Raw genomic sequence first — 18415 nt, 5'->3', positions numbered from 1 at the left:
CAGTAACTAGAAACATTTCAATTTAATTTAATTTTAAATTAAGATGATTCTAATTTTAAACATACATCTTTAATGTTTGTTTGCATTGTGGGCCACGAGTTTTATCTCAACAGCAGCCCCCAGATAAAAAAAGGCTGGGCACTACGGGTTTATCCAAAGACCATTGTACTACTAGTACAGTAGTACTAGAAGTTCTACCCTTAGTGATAAGTAACAGAGGACTTGTAGCACATGACTGCCCAGATATTGCTAAAAAAAAAGGAAATGCCAGTCATTTTAGTATGAATGCTCTCAAAATATTTAGGGCCCGTATACCATGTGCACTACAACACTGTTACTGTGTGTTATGGGCCCTAAATTAAGATGTGCGATGGGTAGTTTTTAAAAAGCTGTGATGGGTTGACGTGCTTTAATGATGTATTAATAAATACAGAGTTTCATTATTCTGTGTCTTTTATATTTGCTTGCTGTTTATCATTTATTATTGTATGTTTAACATATCACACTGTGTTTAATCACTGATCAAGAGTCCTTTGGTTTAATCATTTGGCCAAAAATGAAAGTCACTGGAGGGAAATGATTGTGTCTCCCATTCTGTGCCCCTTTTTTAGCCAAATGATTACAAGCCTGCCCACCACGACAAGGTAGACTCTTTGGGGCAGGACCTACTCTAATGTACACTGCGCTACTCTACTTGATGCTAGTCATCGTTCTTTGGATGTGTTCATGTTAGACCTCATCCAATAACTAGGTGTGTGTGTGTGTGTATGCATGCATATTCCTAGAATGTAACTTGACAACAAAGGTGGAAGCAAAAAGTAAGCAGCCCCCTTCCCTTTGGCAAAAGCACCCAAACTAATAACCTTGCAAAATCCAGCGCCGTCCATAGATTTGATCCCACGGAGACTGATTCAGCGCTGGTTCTTCCTGATGACAGGAGCCCCACCCAACTGTGGGTATTCGCTGCTATATTCTTTTTACATGTGGATGGTTTCCTTGTCCTGCAGAAAAAAAATACCACTCACTATGGGTATTGATAAAGGAAATTGAAATAAATGAAACAACACATACCTGATTGGGATGAGGTAATAGTTTGCATAGGAACCAGCCAACAGATCTCCTTATGACTGTAGATTTGCTAACCAGATACTTAGCGTTGGTACCAGTGGGTTATAATGCTTGGCACGAGTTCTGTAGGGGCAGTGAATGAAATTTCCTCTTCCAACAGTTCAGACCAAACAATAACACGACGCACACCTTCAATGCCAATGTCCTGGGGAAAAATGATATTCTGTGTTAGAATAATTCTTAAAACAAATCAAAATAAATAATACATTCATGACCTGTTTTATAAAAGAATGATAGTACTATGCTGCATACCTGAATGATTGCAGGAACAATGCCTCGCTGCAAATCTTCAATGTCCGTGTCAGGAATATGTGTCCTGCAGAGGGGACAGGTACGACTTTCCCTCATCCATGTGTTTATACAGGCCTGGTGGAATTCTTGTGCACAGGAGAGTTGTTGAATTTGCTCTCCCTGCTCATACTCCATCAAGCAGATGGTGCAGCTTGGCTGATCCTCATTCAGTTGATCATTGGCAGGGGGATCTGGTTGTTCTGGAGTCCTGGATGGAATTCATCTCCGTGGCTCACTGGAGAACGGCTTCGGTTCCTTGATGAGAAGTCAGCGTTCGGGTGTCTTCTTCTTCTGGGTCTTTCAGGCAGCTGATGGTCTGATACTGTGCCTCCCAGTGTAACCCTGGATCTTGTCCGATGAGCAATTTGAGAATATTGGTCTGCAGTGACAATTATATATGGTTAGTTTTTCTTACTAAGAAATGCTTCCCCTAAAACCCATCCTTAGAATGATCACAACAGCTATTTACCATATTTTGCAAAAAAAAAATCTCTATCATGTGGGTTTGTGAATTGAGCCTAAACTATTACTCAAACCAGTAAAAGAGCTTTGAAGCAAGCCGTTCCTTACCTTTCTACCTATATGGACTGTTATCAATCCCCACATATACCAACAGTGACATTAAATCATTTCAATATTACCCTCTGTGCTTATAATTTTATGTTTTCCTACCTGTTAGGCCTTCCTCCTGTGACGGCACTTGGCGGATGTTGGGCTGTGAACGGCCTCTCCGTGTTGTCATCCTGATGGTATAGGATGCTCCTATAGATAATTCACCTAAAACACAAAAAGAAACCGAAATCTGCAGAAAATCTTCGACATATCTCAGACAAACGCTTTAGAGATGCTTTCTCTCTCGCCTCTCAATAGCATGTAAGTGTCAGTTGGTGTACACCTGCTGCCCTTAGCTAACTGACCAATGGTATTGCCCAACTGAAAAATGACAGTTATTTGTCTGTCTAAGGAGGTGAGCTTGTCTGCATCAGGCCTTACAATGCAGAGATTGAATTATTTTCAAATGTTTTAGAAAGGATGCTTGCTGTTTTTCAAGTCTTACAGAGATTTGGAAGACACAGACACTCCTAAACATTGTGACTGCAGCCTTCTTATAGAATCCTATTGGGCTAAACTGAAAATAACTTCCCTTTTTTAAATACCTAATAGTGATCCATTCATTATGTGTTAGCTTTGTAAAGAGTTTTTAAGAAAAGTATTATGATGTGTATGTGGGCTTATAAGTGTTACCTGAAACTGGTCACCATTTAGTGAATGGTAATAAACTGAGCAGGAATACAGCAAGGGTGCTTAGCCTTGTGTGGAATACCAATGCTATTGGTATGCAGGGTTTATGGAGACAGGGCCACAAAAGTTCATTGTGCGCATATTACTATTTCTTGTTTTCTATATAACTAGATAAACATAATGGTTTTTGGACTCGGTGGAACCAGTTTTTACTTCTTGATTTGACTATTGTAATATTTATAAGGGATGCTCTAGGAGGAGATTTGGATGAGATAATTATCTGGTCCCCAGGGTTTCCATTCTGTCCTGCTCTCTCCTTTCCACTCCTCCATGTTTAATGTTTTTTTTTTTTTTTGTACTTTTCTCTTTCTTTCGTGTCTGAGCTACTTTCAGGTGGTACTTTTTGGGATAATTGTAATTTATAGTTTGGAAATATTTTGCCTTTTGGTTAGGCATCTTCACTGTACTTTATGATGGCACCACCCAGATGTTGCCATACCTGCCATGCACTTTGGTGCATGGCATGGGGTTCTATCTTTGTTTTGTTAGTCTTCCTTTTTATTAAAACTTTTTTGTATTTCTTTGTGGTTCTTGATATCTTTTTATGTCTATAAAATTTTTCTCAATAATAAATAAAAAAAAATTGCATTTGATTCTCACTGCATGTTGTAAAAAAAAGTGTCTGTTTGTGGTTCATCAGAACAAAAGTTTCAAGTCCCATTTGTCAGTGCAGTAGTTAATCTGTCTTTGTGCACAAGTTTCCAAGTCAGTATTGTACAGATTGCATTGCTTTTTGTCAGTATGGTGCTGGTTCTATCGCTGTAGTGTACTGCTCTTGGACATTTTTCTAGATGTGTCAGTCCTGCCCTGTTTCTCTACAGACATATTTATTGCTGTGTCGGTGCAGTAATTATTATTTCTTTGCAGATGTGTTTGTGGCAATGTACACACGCACCGACGTCACCGGGAACTGCCCGGTGACTCATCGGGTACAGAAGCTGGCAGAGGAAGATAACAGAGATCGCGGTGATGGACAACGCGGGATGCCGGCAATCAGGTGTACTTCCATAGGCGTACCTACCTCGAGTGTGACTCGGGGTTACCGCTTTCAGCAACTTTTTTTTACCCTGAGTCTTACTCAGGGTTACCGCTAGGGAGGTTAAACAGGGCCTCATAGGAGAATGTTTCTGGTCATTTTGGCTCCCCAAACAAGACATATTAAAAACAGTGTAGAGACAGTGCTTGCCATCCATATTGTGCTAAAAGTGAGTGAGTGAGTTATAGACCCTGATTTATTGAAGCTCTACAAGGCTGGAGAGAATACACTTTCATCAGTGAGGATGGGTAATCCAACAAACCTGGAATGGATTTACTAAAAGTCATTTGCTATTTTGTTAGCAAATGCTTTTAATCCTGGACCTGTTCCATTCCAGGTTTGCTTTAAACACCCTTCTTCACTGATAAAAGTGTATTCTCCCCAGCCTTGGAGAGCTTTAATACGTACACACGTCCATTGGTTCTCGCCCTATAATTGTCTCAGGGGTGATATCGGACGAGAATCTGGCGTGTGTACATCGCCCTTCATTCATCGTACGAACGACCATCCTGGCGGATCCACAGACGATGGACAGCGAACGATCAAAATGCAAGGGAAGGGGGAGAGCTCCCCTCTCTATAGAGCAGAACAGTGATGTATGTACAGCACTCGTTCATGCATCGTGCAGTCCTTTGGTATTGAAAAGGATCGTGAAAGATCCTTTTCAATGACAATAATTGCACGTGTGTATGCAGCCTAATTTAGGGCCACTGTTTTAAAGACATGTAAACAATGGGAATATGCCCTAAATGGTTCTCGAATGTACTAAAATGTAGTGCTTATTCACTTTCCTTAATGTTCAAAAACAAGTTGGGTAATGGTAAAACCAGAACATTTAATAGGCTTGGGACCATTGTAAATAGGATATGGGGAAACAAGCCTGCTGACCTCCCCTCCTAGTCATAAAAGATCCTATGGAATCTGCTTTGCCAAAGAAAATAGCAGTAAAATCAGGCCTACTGTAGTTTTTGTTTTAAACATACAACATCTTATATTCCAAAAGCACAAGAGATGCTGCTAGGATACACTTATCTGGCCTGGCTTTTTTCCAATGTTTGGTTCCATTTTTAAGCCCATCTCCAGGAAAACCTTAATCTCTTCCCCTCTTTCTTATTTTTTTAATAACCTGGTTAGATGGCTGGCCTGCAATATACACAAAAGAGAAGACATTATGTGACTGTGGACTTGATATAAGCATTTATTTGTTTTTTTTTCATATAGTATTGATTAGTCTGGTGGTAGGGGAATTATGACATATATATACTATCATTTACTTTGTTATTGATAATAATAGACTGCATCATATATTACTTTTTTGTCCACTTTTCAACACTTTAGTGTTGGAAAATACTTATTATATACCTAACCTATGGTGCAAGTCCAGTACTTCCAGTAATAAAATCTGAAAAACATTGGAAAGCTACTGGCATACACCTAAATTTGAATTAGCATTCTCCATATACAACATGTTTTGTGAACAATACATTGAAAAAAGGATTTATAAGGAGCAAAGTTCCTGAATTGTTGTTGTGAATGTAAATTACTAACAAATTCTAAACTGATCCCTTAGATTGCCTCCTCCTTTGTTTTTATTTTCATGTCTGCAATCACAGTAGGGAGAGGGTGCAGCCATTAATACTGATCTCTTGTTATTACCAGCTGTCTTTTTTCTGCTTTATATACCCATTATTGTTCCGCAATCTTTTCTATAAAGCTTTTTAGACTGATTTTTATTGACTTAAAGGAAGACACTATTCCTCACTACGTTAACTTCATCAGTAGCTTTTTAGAATAGTTTGTTCATTATCCCAAGCATATAAGAAGGTTTGTTACACATGACAGAATTCTGTCTGCTTTAAGATAGTTTGCTTAAATTTGCTATGTCTTTATGGGGTATTTCTGTTTCTTTTATTATTAGCTATATGGTTGGTTTTTATCACTGCAAATGTACAAGGAACCATTTTGATAACTGACAGTGACACATTTTACTTTTATATTCTTTTGCTCCATGTTGGGAAACATAAAGTTGTAAAACAGGAAATTCAGACTGTTAGAGGTATTTTATCAGAAATGGTCTAATAATTAAAATAGCTTTTGTGGGACTATTCTGGCTGGCCCAAGGTACCCATATACATGAAATGGCCTAATCAGCATGATTGATTGTTCATTGGCAGTATGCTAAGTCTAAGGACACCCTCCCTGTCAGAGCCTGAAAAAAAAGCGGTTGTCTAGCATGGTACCTACCAGCCAGCCACTAACAACTGTATGGAATAGGGCACTGGTCGGAATTGTTTGGTTCTAGTATACACCTGTACTTGGTAAGTTTGTTAAATAGAAATTGTTCCTCCAACCACTACCTTATACATTGACAAAATCTACAAGAGCTGCTATAATTTTAGAATGTATGTCTGTGAAATGAACGTTAATTTAATAAAGAATAAATGTTGTTTAACAAATTCTTTTGTGTCACAGCAAATGTCTACTTCCGAGGGCCTAATTCAACGCTCTGGTGGGAAGGAAAGACCCTTTGTGTTGACAAGGTCTTTCTTTGCTGGGTCACAGCGATATGGTAAGTTTTTATGATATATTTTTAACAAAACATAACACTAGCATTTCTTTTACTTAATTGTTTCCCAGCTCTCTACTAGAATACATTCTAGGGGCCCCAATACAACTATTGTTGGTCTGGTCTAATCCCCACTCTTTGTTCAGCTGATTGTTGTAGAAATTCTAGATTCTAGACTGTTTGGGTTTTACATATGGGGTCTTTACTGGGGCCGGCTGCCACTCTTGTATATATAATAGTATAAACCGTATAATAGTAAACAGTATAAATAGTATAATAGTATAAACTAAATGTTAGGCATATGGGCTGGTAAATGTTATAATCACATTTCTTAAAGTGTGTTTTAAGCAACTAGTTTAGGTAGATTTCTAGGTAGCCTGTTTTTTTTGGCCATATAGAATTTACTAATAGGCTGTCTTTGAGCATGACTCAACCATTAGTAATATTCCTATTTTTACCTGAAAAGCCATTCCTTTCCATTTTCTTCTTTTGTTTATATGGTTCTGTTTGGCTTGGCAACCCCTATAACTATAAGTGTTTACCCTTTTAGTAAAACTTCTCCTTTTTTCTACTTTTATTCCTAATTTTAGTTAATATGTTGCTTTTTGTTATTTGGGATCAAGTTTAGGTAAGTGCTTCTATAATATTGTGTTTATTTCAGAGGTCTGGAACTAAGCAGATGAAAATAAATTGGGCTACATTCTTTATACTGTTTCAGTGTTTCAGAAATCTTATTTGATATATAGTATTAGATTTTATTTAAATATTTATAGCATTGTCTTTATCCTTTAGGTGCAGTATGGACCGGAGATAACAAAGCAGAGTGGGAGTATTTAAAAATCTCTGTCCCAATGTTACTTAGTCTCAGTGTGACTGGAATAGCCTTCTGTGGAGGTAAAGTGCATGGCATTCTGTAGTCTGCTTATAGAAGGAAGACTCTGGGTAATAAACTGTTTTTTCAGAATGGATTCATTAAGATTAATTTGCCATTTGCTAATTTGAGCAGCTGATGTTGGAGGTTTTGTTGGAGACCCAGATCCCGAACTAATGGTCCGTTGGTATCAGGCTGGCTCATTCCAGCCTTTCTTTCGTGGTCACGCTATGCAGGATACTAAGCGCAGAGAGCCTTGGTTGTTCGGGGAAGAAAATACTCTCCTAATCAGAAAAGCAATACAGGAACGTTATACCCTCCTTCCGTACTGGTACCTGCTGTTTTATAAGGCACACCACTCAGCCGAGCCTGTAATGAGGTGAGATAGTAAACTTGTGCAATTATTTTATCTTTCTCCAGAAACCATGGCTAATAATAACATTTATTTCTTCTGTTTTAATACAAACAGACCTTTGTGGGTTGAATTTTCCAAATACCAAGATGCATTTGGAGTGGACAGTCAGTACATGCTAGGTACAATTTATACAAGTTTTAGAACTGATATTCAAAAGAAATATCCTTCTTGGTTGCTGTACAAGGTTGTATTTTTACTTCTCCCTGGACCACCTTCTGCCTATTCTTTTCGCTTTCTTTTTGTGCACAAATCCAAACCATAAGTTCCTGCTCACTGTATAAAAACATTTTAATGTGCAGATTTTAAGGTGGGCATGGACATATGATACTGGTTATGGTAAACCATGCATGAGACACCCAGAAATAGCCCAAGCAATCAGCAAGGTAGAAAACAAGCACAACTTTTATTGGAGCAGAGCTTTGTACATTAAAATGCAATCTGCTTAATAAACGTATGTTAGTTCTAACTTAAAGGTTCCACGTAGTGGGCTTCCCAGTCCAAATAGGCAGCACTTTTATTGTTTTTTCAGCTTTTTTTTACAGTGATGTATGTAAAAGCAGGAAGGAGAGGGAGAGAAAGATGACAGTATCTTGATAATGGTAGCAGAATCAGAAAAAATGTTTTATGAACTAGTAATTAGGTATAACAAGCCTTATAATTGAACTGCACAGCACATGACATGCAGGGCCAAAGGTAATGAAGGTGGTAAATGGGAACCTTTAATTATACTTGACAGTATGTACCAGCAGTATCCTAATGGTAACCCACCTGCCAGAATCCATGGTCTTTGCTGTGCAGTACTTAAGGTAATAAAATTTTACCTAAATGAATAAAGCTATTTTGTTCTTTATAGCTATTATTTTAATTCCTGTCCATGCAAAGAAATGTTCAAGTTCAATATACATAGTTAAATAGTAGGTTAGGTGAAAAAAAACATAAGTCCATCAAGTTCAACCACTAAGGAAATAAACGTATCCCAGATATAAAACCCTATAAGACATAGACATTTTTTTTATTATTTACAGGGAATGCTCTCTTGGTAGCTCCAGTTTTGGACTCTGGTGTTACGTCCATTGATGTTCTTTTTCCTGAAAAGGGAGAGGTATAGTGTAACTTATTACTAGATCTAATATATGAAATGTGGAATATATTTTGGTATGTTCACACTGATTAAAGCATCTTGTTAAAAAATCTACTAATTTAGAAAGAATTAGAAATTCTACTTTCATTTAGGTTACTTAACTTCACTTTTGGGACATTACCCTCTCTAAAGAAAACTCGCTATTTTCTGCAGTATTGGTACGACTTCAGGAAATATACCCGTGTTAAGGGGCCTCACAGACAGAAAGTTGCTGTTACTTTGGAAGAGGTGAGTACTAATATAATTTTCAAAACATTCTTATTTAATAAAAAACATTACCATTATGGTGACTAATATTAACATACTATTGATTTATTAAAGCATCTGCAGTAAATTGGTGTGGTAGTTATGGGTTTCCATTTTGATAATTGTATAAATTATTCTGTTTCTATTCCTGTAGATTCCAGTATTTCAAAGGGGTGGCTCCATTATCCCTATGTACACCACAGTTGGCAAGTCCACAGCTTGGATGGGGAATTATCCATATGAATTACATGTTGCACTGGATCGTAAGGTAATTTTGTACTCAATTGTTCTTCCTCAGTTGCGGGCACTGCCATCTTCCTCTTTTGTGTCAAATATTTGGCCATCTTGATTGGCCAGTTTGGGATGAAGTAAACACCATGGCACCCCCGTTCATGCACAGTTTAGTGTATTTAGTAAGTAAGGTTGCGAACAGGCAGGTAAGCATGTTTTTTAGCAAAAGGGACATCATCTTTCACTTCTTCAATAAAAAACTCTGCCTGTTTGCAATTTTGAAATGCGGAACCAAAGTTCTACTTTAACTTAAAATTAAATTCAACCATTTCCTAACAAGTTCAAAATTTAACATAGTAAACCAAATAAGAAGTCAACATTTATTTCTTATTTTAAAATGGCTATCTGTGTCAGACATAACAAATGTATTGCAGGTTTACCCATCTTTTTTCCCTGACTTAGGTAAAATCTAATTTTGGGGTATCGTTTACTAACAGGGATATGCTGTGGGGGAGCTGTATGTTGATGATGGCCACTCCTTGCAGTACCTGCATGAACACATATACAGTCATAGAAGATTTACATTTTCAAGAAATGTTCTGCACTCAAGGTAAGAATACCTGTATAATAGACTGTGATATCTTTTATATATTTTTCTAGAAGTTTGTAAACAACATTGATGTGCAGTCTCCCCCAACTCCAGCATTTTAGTCTAGAGAAATAATGTCCAATTTAAAAGAGCCCAGGGCAACATTTGTAAGTCAATTGCGGGGCTGCATCTACATAAACAATTTGCTTTACTCTGCCTAGGCTGTACAAAGCCTTGCAGCAGTACCTAGACATGGACATTCAGCAGAAAACGATGTCAGTTCCCTCTTATTCCAAGCCTTTTATTTGAATGCCACAAAAACATACAGATTTTGCAGACAATTACATTTCTTTTTTTTTAAATTTAAGCCTACAGTGCAGTGTAGATTACACTGGAAGAGCAGCTCCCACAATGTAAGCAGCAGAGCTCTGTGCAAGCAGCGGAAGAGATGTCACTGGTTTGCATTGTGAGATATCAGGAATTCTCAAAATCCCAAATGTGAGCGTTGCTGTAGCATTAAAGTGCATTTTGGCAGGATTTGGCAATCCTTTGGTTTCCCAGGATTTCCACGAGGCAGCTCAGTGACTGAACTTTTGCCAAGATGAACACCCTAGAAGCTGGAATAGATTTTTTCCTCAAATATGTTGTTGCTTTCACTGAACATTTAAATTTGAAAGGTGTGGAGGTGACCACATAAGCCATCCTTGCATTTTTATGTAGGGCCACTCTTAACATATACGTAAAATAACCAAAGGATTTTCAACTTGGTCACCTTCACCCCATCCCATGACACCCTGAGGACAGACATTGATTACTAAGTACTGGTCAAACATTGTACAACATTGGCAGCAATTCAAGTATAAGCAATCCAAGGAGCTGTAAAAATACATAAACAGTTAATCAAAAGCTGACAAATGTAAATAAATAATAAATACAAATAACTCCCTCAAAGGCAGTCAGATCAGTTCCCTTAATTAAAGCATTCCCATACTATTCTTTAGTAATTCCAAATGGTAATGCCATTTGTTACATGAAATGAATGCTTTTTTTTTAACCCTGGAATTAATTATGTCATTGCTACCTTATGATGTAAAGATTTCGATAGTATACTGAAAAAAATACCAGCTTCATAATTGTTGGTAAAATTCATTTTTTTCATTAAACAACTAATCTCTCCTTGTCTTTTCTACAGTCCTTGGGCTAAAAAATTTGACAAATAACAGTTTGGCACTGGCTATATTCTAACACAGTAACTGACTCACGTCTAAGTCATTTTTTGCCAAACTGAATATACAGAGTTTTTTTGTAATCTTTTGCTGAACTTGCACATCAAATATTTACATTACTGTGACATTCAACACAACTTTCAAACTGTTTTATTACTGAGTCTAATATTCCCTAGTGAAGAGTTTTGTTTACTAAATGCTAACTGACTGGGTAAAGTAAACTTGCCACAAGTCTGGGAAACTGGGTCTTAACATGTGATTGAATTAAAAATTAGCAACTGCAGCAAAATCTATCTGAAAGCTATTGAGGGATCCAAATATATTTTTACTTTAAATTCAATGCAAATCTCAACTTTTCATGTAAGACTAGATTTGGCCCTATTGTTTATCACTTCCAAAATGGTGATATCTTTATTATAACAAAAAGCTTTGTTGACCAATATGAAGATGAGAGGGGGTTGACTTTTACTGGAAAAGTTGAAATTTGCTTTTAAATCCAGCTGCCTGTAACCCTAGATCTACAACAGAGTGCCTTTGCAACAATGAAATCTTAACCAGCATTGGCAGCCCTGCCTGGTAACCTACTGAAGCCTACCAATCCTACCCCTCTCTGTTCCACCACACATACATACTTTGAGCTTCTTTCCAGCAAGACAACGAATCTGGTTTGACCCACATCTTGAATCTTTGTAGGAAAGTGTTCTTGGGGAGCTGTAGTTCTAATGGTGCAACCACTTACATTGGCCTTGCACCAGCTGCCCCTACAAGATTTTTACAAGCTTGGGGATGAGGTTACAGGGGGAAAAGAAAGTTGGCTTAATACTATATGAAGAAGAAAAAAAAAAAGAAAGCTCTGGCATAATGTAGAAAGGAAGAGGGAGTTCAGTGTTAAAATCTAGTAATGCCTCTGATTTGGTTATTAATGCCAATTCTCCACGGGGGTTATAGAATGAGTTTGTTTGACTGTTGATACCTATAATGGTCTAATGTTTCAGAATGTATAATATTCTTCACTTCCAATGCTGTAAACATTTCAGAGATAACTGATGTCATATCTGTACTATACAGTGTAACCTCACACATTGGAACTGATGTCTTTGTTTCATACAATCCCATTGTAATGTTTTTATTCATGTTCTATTTTTTTTACATTCTTTCAACATTTTCAATAAAAATTATATGATACAAAATTACATGTTCTTTTGCTTGAAAAAAATTGTTACATCAATAATTCCCTTTATTTAGTTCTGCAGACAAAGAAGGTCAGTATACAGTGGATTGCATCCTGGAAAAAGTTTACATCATAGGGTTGAAGAAATCACCTTCTGAAGTCACTGTACATTGCTCTGGTAAGAACTGTGGCTCTCTGTTATTTTCTAATACCTCAAATGTTTTACCATGATTTTGTTTTATTATACATTTTATTACATTTCAATTAATATTATAACTACTAACAAACCTCCTAAACGAATACATCTTATATCAGTGAAATTCACAGACTACTAATACCCTGTTTCTTCGAAAATAAGACCTACCCCTGAAAGTAAGCCCTAGCATACTAATCATGAGTGAAAATATAATCCCTCCCCCTAAAGTAAGCCCAATTGGCCAAGAGGAAGGAGAGAGCAGAGAGAGAGAGAGAGAGAAAAGGAGATTTTCAAAACTAACCTACTGTACTCTGGTGTGACACCACAACTAATAAGAGGTTGGTGGATTCTCTTTTCAAAGGGTCCTTGCTAGTATTTCATTCATTAGCAGCAATGCATATTTATTGATTGATTGATTTTTTTTTGCTTTTACTCAAATTTATATTGGTTACTGTTTGTGTCAACAAACCTTTGGAAGTTTTGTTTCTGTGTCTGCTTGTTACTTTATGAGTCATATGTTAATTGTCAGCACATTTTCTTGTTATGTTGCATTTGTTTGCTTATGAAGCTGTGTTTTTTTTTCATTCATTATTTTTGTCCATTCTTATTTATGACTTCTTGTATATAACAGAAAAAAAATCTGTGATTTTGACAGGTCACAGGTAACACAGAGGTATCTTTCTATAGCATTGTAATATTGGTTACAGGTTTTGTAATAGGTTGTTGTATCGTAGTACTCTAATACTTCCATTGGCCACATGATGTTTTGGGATATTAAATCTTAAATATTCAAATATATATTAAAACACTTGATTAATAGTTGTGAATAATTAAAAAAAGTAGGACAGCCCCTGAAAATAATGCAGGAAACAATGCAGGAAAGCTTTAGAAATACTGACATGTTTTACTGCATGTAACTTCCTTCTAAGTTGTATTTGACTTTATTCAACCAAGTTCCAATAGAATAACAGTGGAATGCAAAACCGTTTTGAAGCAAACAGCCGGTTGACAGGGGCTGTTAGAGAAATTTCCTTTCACTTGTTGTTCTGGTAATGACACATTCACCAGACAGGAAGTGAAGGAGATTCTGCAAATGCACAGAAAAAAAAACTATTTTTTAATTGGGGCAAGATAAAGCTGAAACTCCTGACAGATATATATTACTGTATGTGTTCCTGTTGCAAAATTTCCCTCACTACAATTAAAACAAATTGGGCTGGACATATACCTCGATGTTAAAGATCAGTACCAAATTAAGTCATTATTATTGGATATAATTATTGGTAAATCTCTACAAAATAGAAAAACTGAGACTCCCACACAACTGCACATATATTAGCAAACAATCATTGCCATTATGTTCAAAGTGTTATGCTTATAGAGACAGGGCCACTAGGGGGTGCTATTGCTTGCACAAAAATTGTGTGATCTATCAAAAGGGCCCAAGGCGCAGATTCTAAGCAATAACCAGGTCTTCTCCAGAGCCTCTATTGGTGAGAATGTTGTGCTGCTGGTTACTGCCAGGTTGCAGTCCTTGGGCACACCAGGGTGGGTAGGAAGATACACAAGACCGAATCGCTAAGCAGAAGAATTGTTAAGAAAGGCGGTGGTCAATGCAGGCAGCAAGCAAAAGAGGTCAGGTCAGAAGCCAGGGGTCAAATACCAGGGATCCAGGAAATAGACACCAGTGGCTCAGGGCCACCGCAGACACAGGGTGCACAGGAACAGGTCAAGAAACAGGCAGGAAAACACTAGACTGGGCAATAAAGGGTTACCACAGGAGCTGGACAGGGAGAGCTCTGAATTAAACAGCAGCTGTAGAGGAAACGCTCAGCAGAGCTAGGGGGCTCAGCACTAGTGGAGACAAGTTGAACGAACACTGAGTGCTGTGACTGAGCTAGCTAAATACCCAGGGATGATTAAAAGGCTATTTCATGATTGGCCGGTGGGATGGGCAAAACTGATAAAACATGGGAGAGCAGACACGCCCAGGGTCATTACTGCCCGCATGGGTGAGGAAGAGGTAAGTGTGTCACAAAAAAGGAAGGAAAATACTATCTAACTTCCCAGTATTAGAAGGAATTTTGTGACACATATTAGAACATTTATCAATATTGGGCTGTTTAGGAACGCAAACATGCTCCAGAAATAGGGGGGCTGATTTATTAAAGCTCTACAAGGCTGGAGAGGATACACTTTCATCAGTGAAACTGGGTGATCCTGGAATAGATTTCATAAAAAACACTTGCTATTTGTTACTGTATTCTTTGTGTGTTGTAATACAATCCACATTTGTAGATGTCTACCTACTTTTTAGTTTTGTCTAGAGCATAGAAAAGGTTAATCCCCTTACCACATTATTTATTGCTTTCTTCGCTATTTGTTTAATGATAGGAACATTTCTTTGTATCCTAAACTAGACTTAGGGCCTGATTTATTAAAGTTCTCCTAAGCTGGAGAGGTTACACTTTCACCAGTGAAGCTGGGTGATCCAGCAAACCTGAAATGGATCTGGTCCAAGATTTATAACATTTGCTAACATAGCAAATTACTTTTAAAAATCAATTCCAGGTTTGTTGGTTCACCAAGCTTTACTAATGAAAGCGTATCCTCTCCAGCCTTAATAAATCAGCCCCTTGGACTTTATGTCCTAAGGCCAAAACAGGAAGTGAGAAGGAATCTCTCCAAAGTGAGCTTTAGAGCCATACACATCCAAAATTAGGACAGTCCAAGCAGGGCTGGGCAATAGATGGTAAATCTGAAGTACAGAATGTTGTGAATAACATGAATATTGACTCTTTTGATTTTTTTGACTAGATTTGTTGTCTGTCTACTTCTGATGTTTACATTTCAACTCCTTCATTTCAAGGTCATACTTTAGAAGTGGGCACTTTATTGCTTCACATTCCAGGCATACTGTACCCATTCTTTCTATAGTATACTACAAAGTAAATAGAATCAAGGACAAGGACAGCAGATAAAGCTAGTGTAAGAACTAAAGCTATGTGCACACCTTCAATAATTGTCGTTTTTTAAACGAACGATCAACGATTAATAATGATATCTGTGAACGATCGTATAGTGCCGATTATGTACATGCAGATAACAATAGGATCGTTCAAAGATAATAGAAATATTAGAATAATAGAGATAATAGAAATATATGTTTATATATATATATATATATATATATATACATATATATATTTTATATACATAATTCAATACACACACACAATATATAGATAGATAGATAGATAGATAGATAGATAGATAGATAGATAGATAGATTGTAAAATGATTATAGGCAAGTGGATATAATAATATCTTGGCTCATTTGTGTCAACACACCCAGTGGGCATATGCATATATTTTCTCCATTTTAGAGTTTGTTCCTAATATATGAAAGAGCTTTGCTATGCAATATACTGTAATGCACAGTCAACCGCATGGCTGTCTGTTCTAACGCTGACCCCATTCATTATTCTAAATCAGTGGTCCCCAACCCCCTGTGCCGGTCCGTGGATGGTGAGTTGGGGGCTGCAAATGACAGGAAACAGAAGTGCCGGCAGCAGGAGCGCCAGCAGCCCTTCTTACACTGCTCTAAATCTGGTGACAGTGTGACAGCAGGAGCATAAACAGCGGGAGCAGGGGCCCCTCTCCTCACACTGCTTACACAGGAGCTGCTGAGAAAGGCAGAGCAATGTACAGTGAGGGAAAGAAGTATTTGATCTCCTGCTGATTTTGTATGTTTGCCCTCTGACAAAGAAATGACCAATTTATAACTGTAATGATAGGTTTATTGTAGGTATGAGATACCGAATAACAACAAAAGAACCCTCAAAAACCCAGTGCACAAAAGTGAGTGAAAAAAGTATTTTATCCCCTATCAACCAGTCTGGATACTGGCTAGGCCACTCCAGGACTTTCATGTGCTTCTTTTTGAGCCACTCCTTTGTTGCCTTGGCCGTGTGTTTTGGGTCATTGTCATGCTGGAATACCCATCCACAACCCATTTTCAATGCCCTGGCTGAGGGAAGGAGGTGCTCCCTCAACATTTAATGGTACATGGCCCCGTCCATTGTCCCTTCGATGCGGTGAAGGTGTCCTGTCCCCTTCTCTCCTCATAGCTGAGCTCCTCCATTCCTTTTATTAATTTAGTTGCCCTTCTCTGAACTCTCTCCAATTCAACAATGTCCTTTTTGTGAACTGGTGCCCAAAACTGGACTGCATATTCCAGATGTGGTCTGACCAATGCTTTGTACTGGGCCAGGATAATGTCTCCATCTCTGCAGTCTATTCCTCTTTTAATACAAGAAAGTACTTTACTAGCTTTGGATATTGCAGCTTGGCATTGCATGCTGGTATTAGGTCTATGATCTACCAGAACCCCCAGATCCTTTTCCATTTCCGACTCCCCCAAATATATTCCCCCTAGACAGTATGAAGCATGCATGTTGTTAGCTCCCAAGTGCATAATTTTACATTTACCTATATTCTTAGGGGTCATAGGCAGCATTCCTCCTCCTCCAAACACAGCGAGTTGAGTTGATGCCAAAGTGCTAAATTTTAGTCCGTTCTGGGCTGCTTCCTCACCGTTCTCATGATCATGGCAAATCCACAACGGGGGACCTTGCATGGAGCCCTAGACCGTGGGAGATTGACAGGTATTTTGTGTTTCTTCCATTTGCGAATTATCGCGCCAACTGTTGTCACCCTCTCACCAGGCTGCTTGGTGATAGTCTTGTAGCCCAGTCCAGCCTTGTGTAGATCAACAATCTTGTTCCTGACATCCTTGGATAGCTCTTTGGTCTTGGCCATGGTGACTAGTTTGGAATCTGATTGATAGCTTCTGTGGACAGGTGTCTTTATACAGGTACTGTAACAAGCTTGGATTAAGAGCACTCCATTACAGAGGATGCTCAGCTCGTTACCTGCATACAGTGAAGACACCTGGGAGCCTGATAGGGGATCAAATACTTATTTCACTCATTACAATGCACATCAAGCTCTGATTTTTGTGCACTGGGTTTTTTAGGGTTCTTTTGTTGTTATTCTGTCTCTCACACCTACAATAAACCTACCATTACAATTATAGACTGGTCATTTCTTTGTCAGAGGGCAAACGTACAAAGTCAGCAGGGGATCAAATACTTCTTCCCCTCACTGTAAGTAAGGCTTTCACTTCTCTGTTATTCCCAGCAGCTCTGCCACCTGACAGCACACCATCTCTTACACTACTGTGCTGTTCTCAGCTAGTGTGCTGACATAAGGGAAAGCTGCAGAGAATTGCAGAGAAGTGTAAGTCTAAAGCTACTTACACACGCCAAATTTTTCTCACCCGATAATCGGCATCGGCCAGATATCGGGCGAGAATCTGGCGTGTGTACAGCCCAGGTCGTTCATCATCCGTAGATCCGTCCTGGCGGATCCACGGACGATGAGCGATGAGCGATCCTAATGCAAGGGAAGGGGGAGAGCGCGCAGCAGGGTGCTGCTCCGTCGCTCTCCCCCTCCCCTCTCCATAGAGCAGAACAGTGCTAGCGGTATGTACAGCACTCGTTCATGCATCTTGCGGTTCTTATCATTGGAAAGGATCGTGAAAGATCCTTTCCAACGACAAGAATTGCACCTGTGTATGCAGCTTAAGGCTACGTACACTCGTGCAATATTTGTAGTTGGAAACGAACAATTGACGACTGATTGTCCGATAATCTTTAACAAAAAAATGCACAACAACGCCAACAGACAAGGAAAGTCGCTGGAAACAAACGACTGTCGCGGTGGATCTGATTGGGCGACGGTCATTTGCAATCTATTGTGTGTACGGTCGTTCAGTGATCGTGGCTGGTTCTGCAGTACACTTTCTCCGGTACACGTCACTTCCTGCATCATTCAAACGATTGTATCTATTGTGTGTAGATTATTGGTGGATTATATTTGATCGATCATATTGTTACAGCATGTACAGAATTGCGCACTATACGATCGTTCAAAAGAATCTTG

At 38.4% G+C, this 18415-nt stretch overlaps 1 protein-coding gene across 7 annotated transcripts in view; it reads left to right on the top strand.

Annotated features, from left to right (window-relative positions):
- GANC (glucosidase alpha, neutral C) overlaps positions 1 to 18415 on the top strand; it is a 39791-nt gene that overhangs the window by 17497 nt on the left and 3879 nt on the right. For 6 of the 7 annotated variants that reach the window (XM_072427938.1, XM_072427932.1, XM_072427934.1 and 3 more), the window contains exons 16-24: positions 6230 to 6326; positions 7116 to 7217; positions 7330 to 7573; positions 7664 to 7728; positions 8635 to 8711; positions 8904 to 8978; positions 9151 to 9264; positions 9725 to 9837; positions 12288 to 12391. In XM_072427938.1, coding sequence (XP_072284039.1) covers positions 6230 to 6326; positions 7116 to 7217; positions 7330 to 7573; positions 7664 to 7728; positions 8635 to 8711; positions 8904 to 8978; positions 9151 to 9264; positions 9725 to 9837; positions 12288 to 12391 — 991 coding nt within the window. Of the gene's footprint in view, positions 1 to 6229; positions 6327 to 7115; positions 7218 to 7329; positions 7574 to 7663; positions 7729 to 8634; positions 8712 to 8842; positions 8979 to 9150; positions 9265 to 9724; positions 9838 to 12287; positions 12392 to 18415 lie in introns of those variants that run through there. The other variant, XM_072427939.1, reaches the window with a different exon arrangement.

Source organism: Pyxicephalus adspersus, chromosome 12, assembly GCF_032062135.1.
Source record: "Pyxicephalus adspersus chromosome 12, UCB_Pads_2.0, whole genome shotgun sequence".
NCBI classification, from domain to species: Eukaryota; Metazoa; Chordata; class Amphibia; order Anura; family Pyxicephalidae; genus Pyxicephalus; species Pyxicephalus adspersus.
Note: the sequence above shows the minus strand (reverse complement) of the source record. Positions and strands in the feature narration are given on the sequence as shown.